Source organism: Poecilia latipinna, unplaced genomic scaffold, assembly GCF_001443285.1.
Source record: "Poecilia latipinna isolate Pla-1442-1.1 unplaced genomic scaffold, P_latipinna-1.0 Scaffold975, whole genome shotgun sequence".
Classification (NCBI taxonomy): domain Eukaryota; kingdom Metazoa; phylum Chordata; class Actinopteri; order Cyprinodontiformes; family Poeciliidae; genus Poecilia; species Poecilia latipinna.
Genome location: NW_015113591.1, coordinates 615,488 through 630,880, shown reverse-complemented (window position 1 = coordinate 630,880; position 15,393 = coordinate 615,488). Strand labels below are relative to the sequence as shown.

The 15,393-nt window shown below is 39.9% G+C and overlaps 1 protein-coding gene across 3 annotated transcripts in view; it reads left to right on the top strand.

Moving 5' to 3' along the window:
* The window catches only part of st3gal3b (ST3 beta-galactoside alpha-2,3-sialyltransferase 3b), a 55,517-nt gene extending 42,824 nt beyond the window's left edge, over positions 1-12,693 (top strand). For 2 of the 3 annotated variants that reach the window (XM_015050108.1, XM_015050109.1), the window contains 3 exons: positions 721-867; positions 4,417-4,563; positions 8,604-12,693. In XM_015050108.1, coding sequence (XP_014905594.1) covers positions 721-867; positions 4,417-4,563; positions 8,604-8,693 — 384 coding nt within the window. In that variant the 3' untranslated portion in view covers positions 8,694-12,693. Of the gene's footprint in view, positions 1-720; positions 868-1,289; positions 1,410-4,416; positions 4,564-8,603 lie in introns of those variants that run through there. The other variant, XM_015050110.1, reaches the window with a different exon arrangement.
* The last annotated feature ends 2,700 nt before the right edge of the window (positions 12,694-15,393 follow it).

The window sequence follows — 15,393 nt, the reverse complement described above, 5'->3', positions numbered from 1 at the left end:
AAAAAACCCCCCGTTTTTTTCCCCCCAAAAAAAAAAAAAAAAAAAAAAAAAACTTTTTGGAAAAAAAAAAAAAAAAAGCTTTGAGCATTATTTATATTCAAGAAGCAAAACATTCTTTTTTCCTCTTAGAAATCAGTGCCAAGCCAAATTCAGAAGAATAAAATCCCAGTGGCAATTGATAGAGATCAGTTCATGTTTAGCAGTCAGTTTACACATGACAAATGCCAGGTGATATTTAAATTTGTGAACAACATCAAAAGGTATAGTTTTAGAAGAATGGAAATACATTAAATACTTTTTATTCCTGAGCACTTTTCTTAGCCTACTAAACTTTTAAAGGATGTTTCTGTATTTTAGTAACTTCTAAAGTCTCCAGGATGTTGGCAGCCCCCCCAGGCTGTTAGACGTATTTTCTGACAGCTCATAATTACCGATGCCCTGTGTGTCTTCCATCCTTACAACATCCATAAAGGCCAGAAAGCCATTTCCTTAATGAGTAGTAGAAAGGCCTTGGCTCCTGCTTAGCTTCTGTGCTTTATGTCAGTTCTACATAGGTAAGTGTGCTGTCATGTTTTCTAAGTGAACCTTATCGCCCGTCTACAGTTGAGTCATGTTTCCATTAATTTGTCTGGCTGGGACAAAAAGTAGTCTACCACTGATGTTCTAAATGACTAATGTACAATGTTCTCTTTTTCTTCCATTTCCTTTTCAACAATCAAGAGTCGTATGGATGGCTTCTGGAAGTCTGTAGCACAGCATGTGCCTCGGAAGCCAGCTGAAATGAGGATCCTCAACCCATACTTCATCCAGGAGGCTGCATTCCAGTTCATAGGCCTGCCATTCAACAATGGTTTAATGGGCAAAGGGGTAAGATGCTCAAAGTCCCAGATTCACGTCTTTTCACAGTTGTAACACTTCTTTTAATTGGATACTTGAAGTATTTGTGTCCCTTTCAAGGGCTGAACCTATATGCTCAGAGCGGTCATAATTTGAAAAGTCATCAAACTAGCAAAAGAAGGGAGAAGGGGAGAATTAGCAGCGTCAGTCAACTCATTCTAGGTAGTTGGAAAAAGTTGGGAATGAAACGGCACCAACAACCGCTAAAGGGAACGACAAGCGCAACTTCCTCCTTTATGAAATGTAAACAAAAATGGTGTTGCGTCAGATTTTAGTTGTAAGATTTATTTGTACGTGGGCCTTTACCTCCTCGTCACTCCATGTCTGACCACGAGCCATTTCTCCTGCTAACACTAGACAGACATGCGTTTGTTTTGGTTGTATTTACCCAGAATGCCCTGTGCTATAGTCGGCTTCCTGGTGTTGGAGCGGTGTCCGGTCCGCTTGGCGTTCACATATGCATTGGAAGCGCACCAGAGTTCACTTAAACCAAATGGAGACCTGGTTTTTAGGTAGGCTACACTTTGTTTTTTTTTTTAGTCCCTGTCAGAGTTTGATTCCACATTCACGCCTCCCAAAACGAACCGGTCTTCATAGGTAAATGAGCTAGAGTTTGATTAAGATGAACTAACAGGGCCGGTGTGAATGGACCCTTAAGAGTTACAGACACTGATGGAAAAACCCATCATGGGAGTTTTGTTACTCGGTTATATCTGCTTTACGTTGTAACTCAACAATATGAGTTTTGCTGTTATGGCCCACAGCAATATTCACCAATATATATTTATTTTTGTATGCACATCAGTAACTTTTCGACATCTTTAAGGAAACAACCACACTGCTGACTTCACCTCTGCTTCAGTTAAACTCCCCACAGTCCTGCTCTGCACCCTGTCATATTACCAAACAAACACGTGATCAATCTCCTCTCCTCCAGAACAAAATGACAACCAGATTCAAATAAAATCCAGTTTTATTTATCATACCGATACTAATAGGTGTTAAAAAAATCACTAATACAGACTGATACCAATATTAGTGCCATCCTTACTAATAAAGGAAGTGATTTTTAGCCTACATGTTCATACACAAAAATAAATTTAGCTTAGTTGATAAAAATATGAAGAAATTTTATTTGTCAAATAAATTGATCTTTAGTTAGTTATGATTATTTAAAAAATGTTTATTTCTTCTGCAGTTCTTCGATATTTTTAATTGATTTCCAGTTTTTGTTGTTTTTTTTTTCCCCAGAAGATGTTAGACACGTATTAGTTTTATTTTTTTTAATAATGTCTTACATTTGAGTAACACTTTCAGCTACTGTATTTTTCGGACTATTAAGCACACCTCACTATAAGCCGCACCCACAAAGTTTAAAAAAAATAAATAAAAATTGAAACGTACATATGTAAGCCACACTGGACTATAAGCTGCTGGTATCTCCGCTGCTCAAGGACGCAGCAGAGAGGGCTGCATCCTTAATAAATCTGCTATTAAGGACACAGCCCTGCGTCTCCAACACCGAACCATGGACTCGTTTACGCCGAGCTTACGTGCAGCGGCTATCGATCTGTACTGCCAGATCGATAGCCTTCAACTTAAAAGTGGCATCATATGAACGTCTTTGTGTTGTTTCCATGGTCAGGGGGTATGAGTTTGAAAACATTTCTCCGTCGTGCCTGCTGCCAGCATGTGCTTGTTCTAAATGAAAATCAGTACTTCTTTGATTTCCAACTTTGATTTCCAATTATTCACTTCCTGCTATTAGAGGCCCCTTATGGTTTAAGAAAAATCCACAGAAAAGCCACACCGGGCTAAAAGCCGCATGGTTCAAAGCGTGGAAAAAAAGTAGAAATACGGTACTTTGAGGAAAGGTTGTACAAGAAGTTTCAGGGAAAAATGTCATGTTAAATGCACTGTTCTCTTCTAAATGCAGTAAGTGTATTTTGCTTCCAAACTCAGTAAAGAATAGTTTAAAGTAATTGTGGGTTCAGCGTTGACCGAAATCATTTTTATGATATTTCTTTTCCTAATAGAATTGTAGCATATGTTGCATTTGCAGATGCTTGTGTGTGCTCTGCAGGGGGATATTGTTAGAGAATTAGAGGCAGCATTAGGAGTGCATCACCCTAACTCTGCCCTGTGGGGCTACCACAACACCCCTACATGTACTTCACCCTGCAACATGTGTTAAACATGTGGCTTTATGCTTTTGTGTGTACGTGTGTGCGTGTGTGTGTGTGTGTGTGTGCATGCGCGCGCGTGCGTGCGGGTGGGTGTGTGTGAAAGGGGGAGATAATGAGTTTGTGTTTGCATGTTTGTATGTTTGCTTTGCTGTGTTGTACACTTATGTGATCTGGCACATTTTGTTTTCCCCAGTAACACTTCCCATTTTCTCCTCTAAACCCTGTAGTAAGTGTTTATGGACATGGAAATTAATGAGGAGACCTATTTGTTCTACATGTGTTTGATGTTGAGTGTGTGTGCGTGTGTGTAAAATAATCGCGATTAGAATACGCAGTAGGAGGTTAGCCAACTGTTGGTCCAGCTCCACCAACCCTGAGGGCTGGAAATCAGGGTAATGATTTAAATAGGACCTCCTTGCACTCTCTCTGCTCCACCTGCATGTTTTAGTCCAAGGCCAATGTTTTTTTGTTTTTTTTTTTTTGCTTTTTTTCCCCCCTCCTTCATCCATTGTCCACTCCCTCAATCATGCACACAAAACATGTGTAGAACCAGGATCTCTGGCAGCCCAGGGCGGTTAGGAAGCACACTTCAACCTTGTACATCACTGTGTTGGTGGGGGTGGAGGTGAGGGAGTGTGGGGGCTCCAGGGGTCACATCTTTAAAGTAATAGTTAATCACCAAGTGCTCAAATTCAGTTAGCAGCAGTGGAGCAGAACAAAGCCAAGAGTGCACAGCAGGCACAGAAGCATATCTGGCTGCTTGATTAAGGCAGAAATCATTGTCATAATAATTTTTAGTCTAAATGAAAGCAGAAAGTTTTTATTAATCTTTCACTTTGCTATGAGTGGAACTAAACCTGCCACAGCCTGACTGCAATTTCCTTTCAGCAAAGCAACGAAGGCATACCGCTCCGAAACACTGGGACTTTCTGGGCTCAATGCACAAGTCTGAACTAAAGTTGTAATTTTGAGAAACAAACCAAAAAGAAAAAAAAAAGCTTTATCTCAGTTATCTAGATGTCATAATTAGAATTGAACATAAGAAGTCATAATTGCTCTGGCTTACAACCAGATGTGGTTATGTGGTGGCTAGTTTGCCTGCAGGATTTATGACTGATATGCATGAACATTTTCGTCAGGAGGCAGAGTGAAGCGGGGTGTGTGTGATTAACTTTTGATGACAGTCCAGATCTTGATCTGGGGATTTTTTTGTACTTATCCAGCCTTAGTGAAGGCATGCAGTTTGCATGTTATCGTGTGTGTGTGTGTGTGTATGTGTGTGTATGTCTTTCTCTATGCCTGTGCTGTAATCACTTCTCTGTTTTTACTGCAGAACATTCCAACTTTGGGAACAGTTGCTATAACCATGGCGCTGCATAACTGTGACGAGGTGGCGGTGGCTGGCTTTGGCTACGACATGACCTCTCCTCAAGCACCTCTGCACTACTATGAGAGCGTCAAGATGTCTGCCATTAAAGAGGTGAGTTACATCTTCTCTACCATTTTTATTCTGAACATGACAGAATTCTTTGATTTAAATCATGGAAAAATGGGAAGGCATATTACTTCTCAACAGAGTCTGCAACCTTTCCAGTCCAAAGAGCCATCTTATCCCTCAGTCCAGCTAGATGAAACCTGTTTAGACCAACTGATGTTATATGAGCTTTTGGAAAAAGACAACATAAATTTGTCATATCTAAAGAACCACCTTGTTATTTCTATTTTTAGGTTTTAAAATGAAGAAAAGTATAAAACATTTGCAAAAATAAAAAGCATTGTTTTTAAAATTGTAATTTTTAACCTAATGACAAGTTAAACGGATGTAACTAATATTACTGGCACATTTAGTCATTCTATTGTGAAAATGTAACACAATAATTCTATGAAGAAACTAGAAGCTGATAAAACCTGCATTTATGTTTAACAACTATAGCATAAAACATTCTTGTTGATTCTTTATCCTCTTTAGCAAAGCAGTTGAACTTTTATTAAAAATGGTTTTAGCTTTTTTTGTTAAAACTGTCTATGTTGGGACAGTAGGACAGTATAACAAGAGATGGATCAGTAGATCACCTGTTAAAACATATAAATCAGTTAAGCAATGTGCAAGCTTTTGCATTTAAATAATGCAGTCAAAAAATGTAAACCAATAGCCACGCACACATTTTATTAAATAAATAAATAAAATTCACATTATAATAAATGAGTAGATCTTCAGACTAGGAATGGACTCCTGTGGAAAAGCACCTTAAGAATCCTTAAATGGACAACTTTCTTACCAGGGTCTGAATGATGCTCTGTTTGATATCTAGGTTTAGTTGGAATATATATTTTTGGATTGATTTTTTTATTATTATTTTAAGTGAGATGACATATTGTAAATTTGTGCTATTAATCAACTGAATTGAATTTGAAAGAATCTGTGAGATACAGGATATTTCAGCTTAGCTTGTCCATGTGTTGTGGTGTTTGTCTAAATTTATGGTGATCTTGAGGGCAAAAAGCTATTAAGGTTAAGATTAACTAGTTAATGTTTCATAAACTTTATGCTTTTCTTTTAGATCATTTCTGTTCAATTTCAGTTGAAGGATGATCTAAGTTTTTTCATAATATAATATGGAAATGATGAAATTCACTGGAAATCGTGAACTAGTCCTTTAGTGCTGATGGGGAAAATTTTAGCCTTATTTTTCCAGTGCTTACAAATCATTCAGAAATTGTTTAAACAGTTGCCCAGTTATGTTTTGTCTTTACAAGTTCCCAAATGTTTCAAAGATATTAGTATTAGAAGAAACTTGTATGCGACCAATCGATTTTTTTAAAGATCAGTGATCAGACAGAAAATTGCAATCGCCCTCACCACTGTGCATGTGACATGCATTCCATTCATCTGAATTCTTTCATTCAGGCCATAAGTTTGGAACTTTGAAGTTTTATAACCACCATACTGGAGCTGTCCAGGTTTGGTGCTAGTGATCAGAGGAGAAATCCTAAAAAAGCAGTTATCAGATTTTTTTTTTCCTCACTGATGTCTTTATTTCTTTGTATTACTACCTTCTAGATATTCAGTCAAAGCTAACAGGTTAATAAAATAATGAGTTAATAAATTCCACAATGGCAAATCTGATATCAGAGCAACAGATGGAATGATTTCCCAGGGATCTTTCATCAGCCTTTATAACATCGGGTGTCGTTTGATCACTCTGAACACAATCAGTCAGTGTTTCTCTGCATGTTTACACTGGGATACAGGGGAATCGGAGATGTCACCCATGTGCTGATGAGTGTAAACCATGAGCTCAGTATGATGATAACCTTTGTCTAAACTCCCCGTGAACCTTTGGCATTTATTATCGTCGTCTTCATCAACACTGTCATCAACTGCCACAGGAAGCTAAATAATGGGAGCGCCTTTGTTTGGAAGCTGAAAAGCCAAACTTGCAGCCACTCAGTGGGGTTATTATTTGCTCCTAAGGAACCACGCAGCTGTGAAACCATCTGCGTAGAATGAAGCTGTTTGTCACAGAGGGTGATATTCCTGACCCAAATATCGGGATCCCACTTACTTCATCAAATGTTCGATATTTAAGCTTTGACTCTGCAGTACCACATGGACGCCATGTGGAGTACGTGATGCTGCGTTTGATCCACAAGCTTCTTGAATCATTTCATAGTTGATACAAAGTCACTTTCCAGTTCATCCAGCTGTTTCAAAACAAATGATGTGTATCAGTGTAAAAGGTGATTAGATCAGTGTTCTGTCATCAAGCTACACCACCCTTCACTGTTGCTTCATTCCTCTTTGCTTTCTAAGCTTTTAGCCTCAATGTTATGCCCTTTTACCTTATTAGAATGTTATAATTCTTTTTTTTTAAAGATTATACCCAAATAAATAATTCTAGAATAAAAGCTAAAACATCTCATCACTGCACTGCATCAGTGAAATAACATTTACTTCTATTAGGTTTCTCTCTAAGCCTGATCATTGATGTGATAACAGCAGATTTTCTTCAGCATACAGCAGAGGAGCCATGTGAAGCAGAGAGTGCAGCAGCTTGTGTTGCCTTTTCAACAAGTTCAAATAAACGGGCTCCACCTTTGGATTACTCATAAGTAATTCATGTGGAAGAAAAAATATGTTTATACAGGATTTTAGTAGTGGTGGGACTTTATTAAAAATTCTTAATTAATCACATTTTAATTGAAAGCTAAATATTGACAAAATAAGCAACGTTTTCAATTCAACAACCCTTTTTGTTGCTAAACTATTCCACAAAAGGACATATGAGCTCAATAACAAAGATGCTTATTGTTTTTTATCTGTTATTTGGGTCATTATACCCATTCAGCTTTCAAGTATTTCAGGAACCCCGGATTATTATTTGAACACATTAGTCTGGATGAAGTTTGTGTGTCAGATTTACAGACATACCAAAAACGAGCTAATAGAGAAGTTCCAGCCCGAATCTTAAAAAATAATAATAATCAACCCAAAATTCAGTGATGCATCAGTCACTCTGTGTCCCATGACCAAACAAATGCCACATGACCAAACCCTCCCTCCATGAACACAAATGCCAAGAACATGGAAATAAATAGCAGTTGGTTATGTCAGGCTTACTAATCAGTATGGTACGGATATGTCATCTATGTGTTCATGTTCACGACGTTCGTGCCGATAAGTTGTGCTTCAGTTGTCCATAGTTGAATGGTTGGTTTTATTTGTGCCTCAGAAAAAAACATAAAACATAGTTTTGACTGAAGAAAAAATAAAGACATAAAAATTCGGAAATTATGCTGTGTAATAATGTGAAAACGTACCGAGACTTTGTTGAGAAAAATCTGCTGCCACCTACCAGAAATATGATGATGAAACGAGTGTTGACATTTCTACAAGACAGTGATGCCAAACACAGAACCAAGGCAAAACTTCAGAGAAAGAAAATACAGTTGCCAGGATGGCTCAATAAATCACCTGACTTGAATCCAATTGAAAATCTATGGGAAGAACTAAAAATGAGAGGCCTACAGAACCTTCAAGATTTAAAGACTGTGTGGAGTAATGGGGTAAAATTACACCTGAGATATGCATGCTGAGCGTTTCTACATCCAGGAGGCGTAACCAACAAAAACTTTTGTACAAAGAATTAAAAAAATATCAGTAGGTTTGTTCAGCAATTTTCCCCTCTGTTATTTTACACATAACTTAATTTTTTAAGTTATTTGTTTGGGTTTCTTTCTATGCATGGATTACAGGGGTTGTTACCAACATCTGGTGAGCATTTCATGTCAATAGCACCTTTAGAAATTTTTTTTACTATGGCAAATTGCAATGTGTTGGATACTTATTTTACCTATTATACATAGAAATTCCCACATCATGAAGAAATGGGAATAATGAAATGCTAAGCTAACCCAGAGAATTGTAGTCTAAGGGATGTTCAGAACTTGATCACCTTCCTTCTGGACTTGTGATTCTGTATCCACTTAAATCTCTTTCCTGACTTTTTCCCCTTGCAGTCTTGGACACACAACATAGCCAAGGAGAAGGAGTTCCTCCGCAAGCTGGTAAAGGCCAACGTTATCACAGATCTCACCAAAGGTATCTGAGTTTATACCCAACTCCAGCCGCCTTCCGCCATTTCTGTCGGAACAACGAACTGAAAGCTGGATTGACTCAAGAAGCAGAGAACTGGTCCCCCTTACCTCCTTAAGCCAGGCCTGCTCACTGCCGGGAGTAGAAGGGGGTAACTATCAAAGAAGTTTCTAAGAGTTTTGTTGAAAGATGCACTCATGTGCCTTCAGAACCAAAGACCCCTGCTTATCAAAGCAGGGGCAGAACAGGCTGCAGGAGGATTGGATCTGCCTGGCACCTGTTGAAGTATTGCTGTGCTGGGCCCATCACTATAAAGTATCACACACCTGAAATGGAATGGTAACAGTGAGAGGACAGCTGAAGGAATGAAGCGAAACTGAACAATGTGATGGGTCGAGTATTAGCAGTGCCAAATGTACCTCGCAAAGGGGAGAAGACTCCCCCTCTCCTGTTTTGTCTGAATGTATTCTCTCTGTAAATATCAAAGATTTGTACTGTGCTTTTTACCAAGCTGCAGTAGCTCCATGATCACATCCGCCTCCTTCCATTCATTCAGTCATCATCTATTCATCCTTTTCTGTGTTCAAGTGTAAGTCCTTCCAAGCCCACTGGCATCACACCACCTGCTGCGTAAAGTGGCAAAATCATAACGGAAGGCATAGTGAGAGGTATGGACTAGGGGTTGCACGGCTTCATGTTTGTTAAAGCTGATGTCGGTATGGTAAAACTTGAGTCGACATCGACTGATCACTGTGATGTCATAGAAACACATGAGAAAATGCTTCACATTAGCTTACAGGCTTTACTAGCCTGTAAGCTAATAAAGAGTGGCAGTCTTGGACACACAACATATCCAAGGAGAAGGACTGATGTCTGCAGGAATATTTGTCAATATTCACAGCAGATATTGACAAAAGACCACTTAGACAGAAGTTTATTATGATGATTTAAAGTAACAAGAAAAACAAAACATCATCTCGAACTTGTTCGGCGGCAGCAGAACAGAGCTGCTGTCGGTCACTGTGGCAGCAGCTCTGCTGGTACTGATGAGCAGAATGATAATCTTGAATAGCTGCACATAAATGATGTTCCAACCTGCACAGACGTCCATGTTCAGACAACAGAAGCTAAATATATTATAAATAAATCACGGTTTCTAATGAATTTACAGTTTAAATCATTGCTGCTCCTCCACCCCAATGCGCAGCAGGATCCTCCAGTGACTCAGGGCAGCAGCTCTCTGACTTTGCAGGATGAACCGGCACATAGACGACAGCAGGGATAGACTGTCAGATCTTCAGAATGCAGCTTGAACTACGTCTTCAGGTGTTCTCACAGTATTTTTCTAAGCATAAAACCATTCATTTTAAAGGTTTTATTAGCTCTAGTTTATTTGGCTCTCACTTTATTTGATAGTGAATTGACAGGAAAGTGGGTAATGAGAGAAGGGGAAGACATGTGGCAAAGGTCATCAGGCCGGGAATTGAACCTGCGATGGCCGCGTCGAGGACTAAGGCCTCCATATGTGGGTTGTGCTTAACCCACATATGGAGGGTTAAGCACATATGGAGGGTTAAGGCTTGCCCCTTTTGTTTGTTCATTTTTTTAAAGAACAAACAAAAGGGGCACATGACATGTGGCAAGGAACCGAGGATGGGAGTTGAACTCATAACAGCCGCCGTTTGCAGCCTCTGTATACGGGCTGTCTGCTCTAATCACAGCACCATGCAATGGCCTTATTCTGGTACCTCTGTGTTAAATTAGTTTGGATTGTATAAAAATACAATCCAAACTAACAAACTCACCTAATTCCGCATCTTTCTTCTTCTTGGAAGTGTCAGTTTTGTCACGTGATTGCGATTAGTCGACTAGCCACATAAAAGGAACACGGCAGAGTAAGGAATCGACTAGTTGGTGCAACCCCTAGTTTTGACCCTATGTCACCTCATCGTGTTGAGACACCATGACGGATATAGGAAGTGAGAGAAGTGAGAGCATTGAACAGAGTTATGATTGTTTTCCCAAGTTTTTTTTTGCCAGCATAGCAAAAAAAAAACTTGTGCTTTTACTTGTTCTAGTCGGGCTAAGTTTGGATTTCCTTCTTGTCAGTTTGTTATGCTTGTGCTCAGCAGTCTGACCATTTCTATAGTGAAACCCACAACATGGACATGATATTAGGTTACAAACTATGTTTTTTCACAAACTTTACAGGAGTTACCATGTGGGTAGGTTGTTTTGACGTCCATCATGGCGGAGTGTTACGCTTTCTGAAGAGCATGTCGTCACATGCAAAGGGTCAGTTATTCAAAGACAAACGTTTGGAAACTGAAGTAAATTCATATCCATGTTTTTCATCTCTGAATTGAACCAGAAACCTGAACATTTCTCACTCTCAAGGACAAGTCTGTTCTTATTGGAAGACCCTTCCTGTTGCAGATTCATTATTTAAAAGAATTCTCTCACTCCTCCAGAGCATTTAGCCTATATATATATATCAATATCTACTTTTAGCCACATATCTGAAAGGTTAGACGCCATCAACATCCAATACTGAAGAGTTACGACTAAGCACTAAGGTAGATCTTTGTTCAGTGAAGAAACTGTAACGATATCTATTATGATTTGATTCATATCTTCATCACTGCATCAGCTGTAAGCGTTCCCACCCAGATCAGTCAGAGCTCCACCCTGCTCACCTATAAGACGCATGTTTCAAATCCCCTACTGCTGCAGGTTTTGTGTTCTTTATTAAACGGTAAAATCTTGGGTTGTAGAAAATAAATATATATCTATTTTTTGTTGTTGTTGGGTTGATTTTGATTATTTATTTTGTTACCAAATCCCCTTTCCGTGGTCACAGGTTGACCGGCTTCAACCAAACTCAAATACGAGCAGCTTTGAGTTTGGGGAATCTCGATTCCCGACTGTGCTTCCTGAAGACACTTGGTATGATCTGTTGGAGACGCAGCGTTCTGATGGAACCCGTGTCCGTTCCAGTGTCCCGCTGCATTAGAGAGAAAAATTTAAGGAATCTGAGGTTGATGGAGCTCCAATTCACTTAGTACTGATCTGATCTGTGCATTCTGGCAGGTTCTGCTCCACCTCAGTATTTAAAAAAAAAATCAATCAAACAAACATTCTTTTTTTGTTTCCGCTGAACGTCTACAATTGTTTTGTAGCTGTGTAAGCTTTAATCAGCTTACACGGCAGGCTGCTTTTATAAAGCAGTCTGTCTGTTTTCAGGTTTCAGCTGGTGTTTGGTACATCGTTTACATCATCTCAGACTGTCTCCTCTCAAACACTAAGCTCTTGCTGCGTCTGTTGTCTGAATATTTTGTTAAGTTTCATGCGGCAGTGTGTACTCTGGTGTTTGGCAGAGGTCCTGGTTTGGAACAAAGGTACATCAACAGATGACCTTTGAACTGTCACAGTGCTATCATCGGGGGCCGCAGTTGACTCAGTATGTGGGGCATGAACAAGGCGGAGCGCTTAGCATATCTGCAGCAGGTCTGTTGTTGAACTGGCAGTGTCTTTAGCTTGTATGTTTCAAATTGAAGCTCTGCAAAAGGGTTTCTGTTTTGTGCCTTTTTATAGATGGAAACAGGAGCAGGAGGAATGAGAACAGGTCAGAGCGCAGTCTCCTCAGACTCCTGGGTATTGGCTCTAATTGGAGTAGGATCAGTCTGAAATGTTCCCTAAAACCAGCCAAACGTCCATCACCGTCTGCAAAGCTCTGACCTCTGAGTTAACTTTTCCCAATATCATATTATGGAGGAGTTTTTATGGATTGAATCTGAATAACCCCTTCATTGTGCCCCAACCACTCATGGATTGTCTGTAATGAGGTGGAATGTATTTGCTTGAGTTTTTTTTTCTGATCATTATATTTATAAATCTTTATTTTTCAACATTGCAGCATAAGTGGAAAGTGACAAATCAAGTATTTCTCTTTTTGTACAGTTATACAGTTCTGTATAACAGCTTTAAACAATTCAATAAATAAGTTCAAACACATGTCGGCGTGTTTGTCTCTTTATGCTTCACAAAATCATTCAGAAACCATGAAGTACTCAGATTTTGTCAGAAACCTTTAGGTATTAGAGTGGAATTTTAGGACATTTTTTTCATATTTTGTCTTGTTTCAATCACAAACATCCCTATGTTCTGATGTGATTCGATTTGATAGATCAGCACAATAGTGCATAGTTGTAAAGTGGAGACCAAAATCTAACAGGTGATGTTCGTTTGTATTCAGTCCCACCGGGTCAGTACTGTGCAGAAGCATCTTTCATTGTAATTCCAGCTGTAAGACTTTTGAAATGTATTTCTACTCACTTTGCACATCTAGAGACTGTATTTGGAAGGAAGAATTGACCACTGCTAAAGTTCAAGCTTCAGTTGAGTCTTCTTCCAGATCGTCGATTTGGATTTAGGTCCGAACTTTTTCTGGACTGTTTTGAAGGGTCATACAGTGCAAAACAGTTCTAGTGCCTAAAAAAATATCATCCAGTCCTTTTCTGGCAATAAGTTAGATTTTTTGGTACCTGGAAAACAATCCTTGTCAAAATGTTTCCAAAAATAACAAATCAGTGAGTACTGCCCCTCATCTGGCAACTCAAAGGGAGCGCCGCTCACTTCATTATTTGTGCAATGGCTGCTGGAAAAGGCAAAAGTGTTTAGTTGTTGACTTACCATCCAGAAACCACTGCTACATCCTTGATGCTTGTGCAGGAGACTCTACTTCTTCTGCTTCTGGGTCTGACTCAGTGTCAAAGATGTATACACGTCGACCACTGTGCATGCAGCTATTTACATGTGAATAAAGCACCAGTATAAACAATGAGTTGGGGTTTTGGCCAGCAACAGTTTATATGCTGGTCACAGCAAATTCAAAATACAAGTAACTACAAAACTCAACAATATATGGCTGGAGGCGCCCCTCTGGGGGTAGGAGCACACCTGCATCATACATCAAAACAAATTAATGATAATAAAAATCTTCTACAAAAGGACATTCACTTCAATATGTTAATTAACAATTATCCACATTTTCTGGTGCCCCTAACTAGGAAGTCCATGGCAATTATAACAACCTTTATATTTTTGGAGTGAAATCAAAGTTTGAGGCTTGGCCATGTCCCTTCAACATGCAAAAAGTCAGAATTGTCATAAATTTAGATCTCCAGTGCCTTATGAGCAATCTGATTAATTTTCAAGCCAAAAAAATCAAAACCTCTAAGAGTTCAACCAAATGGAGGCTATGAATGACCAAAATGTGTCAAAATTCCAAGTTCATCCATGGTGGATGATTGCCTGTTTGTTGTAGACGGTGGGTGTAAGACTGTTTATGTAGGTCTTGGGAAGTTCTACAAGTGTATCTAGTTTCATATCTCTATGATAAAGGGAGTTTTGAATGTTGCAGTGGGGCGCTCTTGAGGTATTTCTCTTTAAATTTTCAGCAAGTCTGATGTGTTTCACAACATTCAGTGAGTTTTTGTTTAGGCCTCCAAAAAACCAACTAATTTGTGGAAGGAATAAAAAAAACACTGCAGTTACAACAGATCTTCACAACACACCTAAAAACCTCAGCTGCTTACCTTCCACTATATACTTGCTCACTACTTTGTGTATGTCCACCACAAAGACAATAATGCCAAAAGCATGCATTAATGCTTGTGGTTAAGACACAATGTGGAAATGTTCAAAGGGGCAAAACTATTGGTTTGTGTAAGGACTTTGAACTTCTCCTGTGTGTTCTGGCTCCTTTCTGCCGTGTGTCATCTATCTGACTGCTTGAGGCCGTCACATCTTGACGGCCTCAAGCTACAGAGTCCAGCTACAGAGTGTGTCCTGTAGCTGGACAGCCTTATGGATCGGGTATAAACCGTCTGTCAGTCTGTTTCAGAGGTGATAAACTGCAGGAAGCTCCGTGACCACGGAGCGATGGGTCGGGCAGCTCAGAGAAATCCAAACTGCACTGCTAGGAAAAATCATTTTGAAGTTCTACACAGCTTCCATCTTCAGGTCTTTTTCCACACCACTCACCCTGTTCCTCACAAACATTCCTCCTCCTTTCCTCATAATCTCTCATTATGTTGTTGTCGATCTCTGTTTTTCTCAAGGCCAAGTAGCATCTTGTTTTACTGAAAGCCACAAGGAACCCATCTGAGATTGTTTTACTCAATAAACAGAAGGGAACATCATTCTGCAGCCTTGAAACTTTCACCAGCCTGCTGCATCATTAGAAAGCAACTGGACTCTACAGGGAGAGAGGGCTGACCAGCTGCAGACGACTGTTTTTGAAGTGAGCGGACAGGACGCAGAGGACTCCTAAAGCACCTCTGGACCGTCCCATCCTGCTGTTAATGGGGTGCCAGAAATGTTCAGCCCCAACAAAGTCACGCCTCACCGTTTGCCGCAACCACCAGGCTCCAGCTACACTGACCTGACAGATTTCCTGAGCTCCACAGGGTGGGATCGAATGCTCACTCCCTGCAGCAGCAGAATATTTGCCACCTGGGATCTCCCTGAGGCAGCTGGCCAGGCCGGCTGGCTGGAGGCGCTCGGTCCTGTTAGTCTGGTAGACGGGGGTAGGAGCACGCCTGCACCTCCTCAGCTGGTGAGCCTGTTATTCTCTACGACAGGTTTCCCCCTCCTGCCCCACCTCTTCTCAGAAGGGCTGGAACTGAGAGGCCACGACCTCCGGGCCTGAAA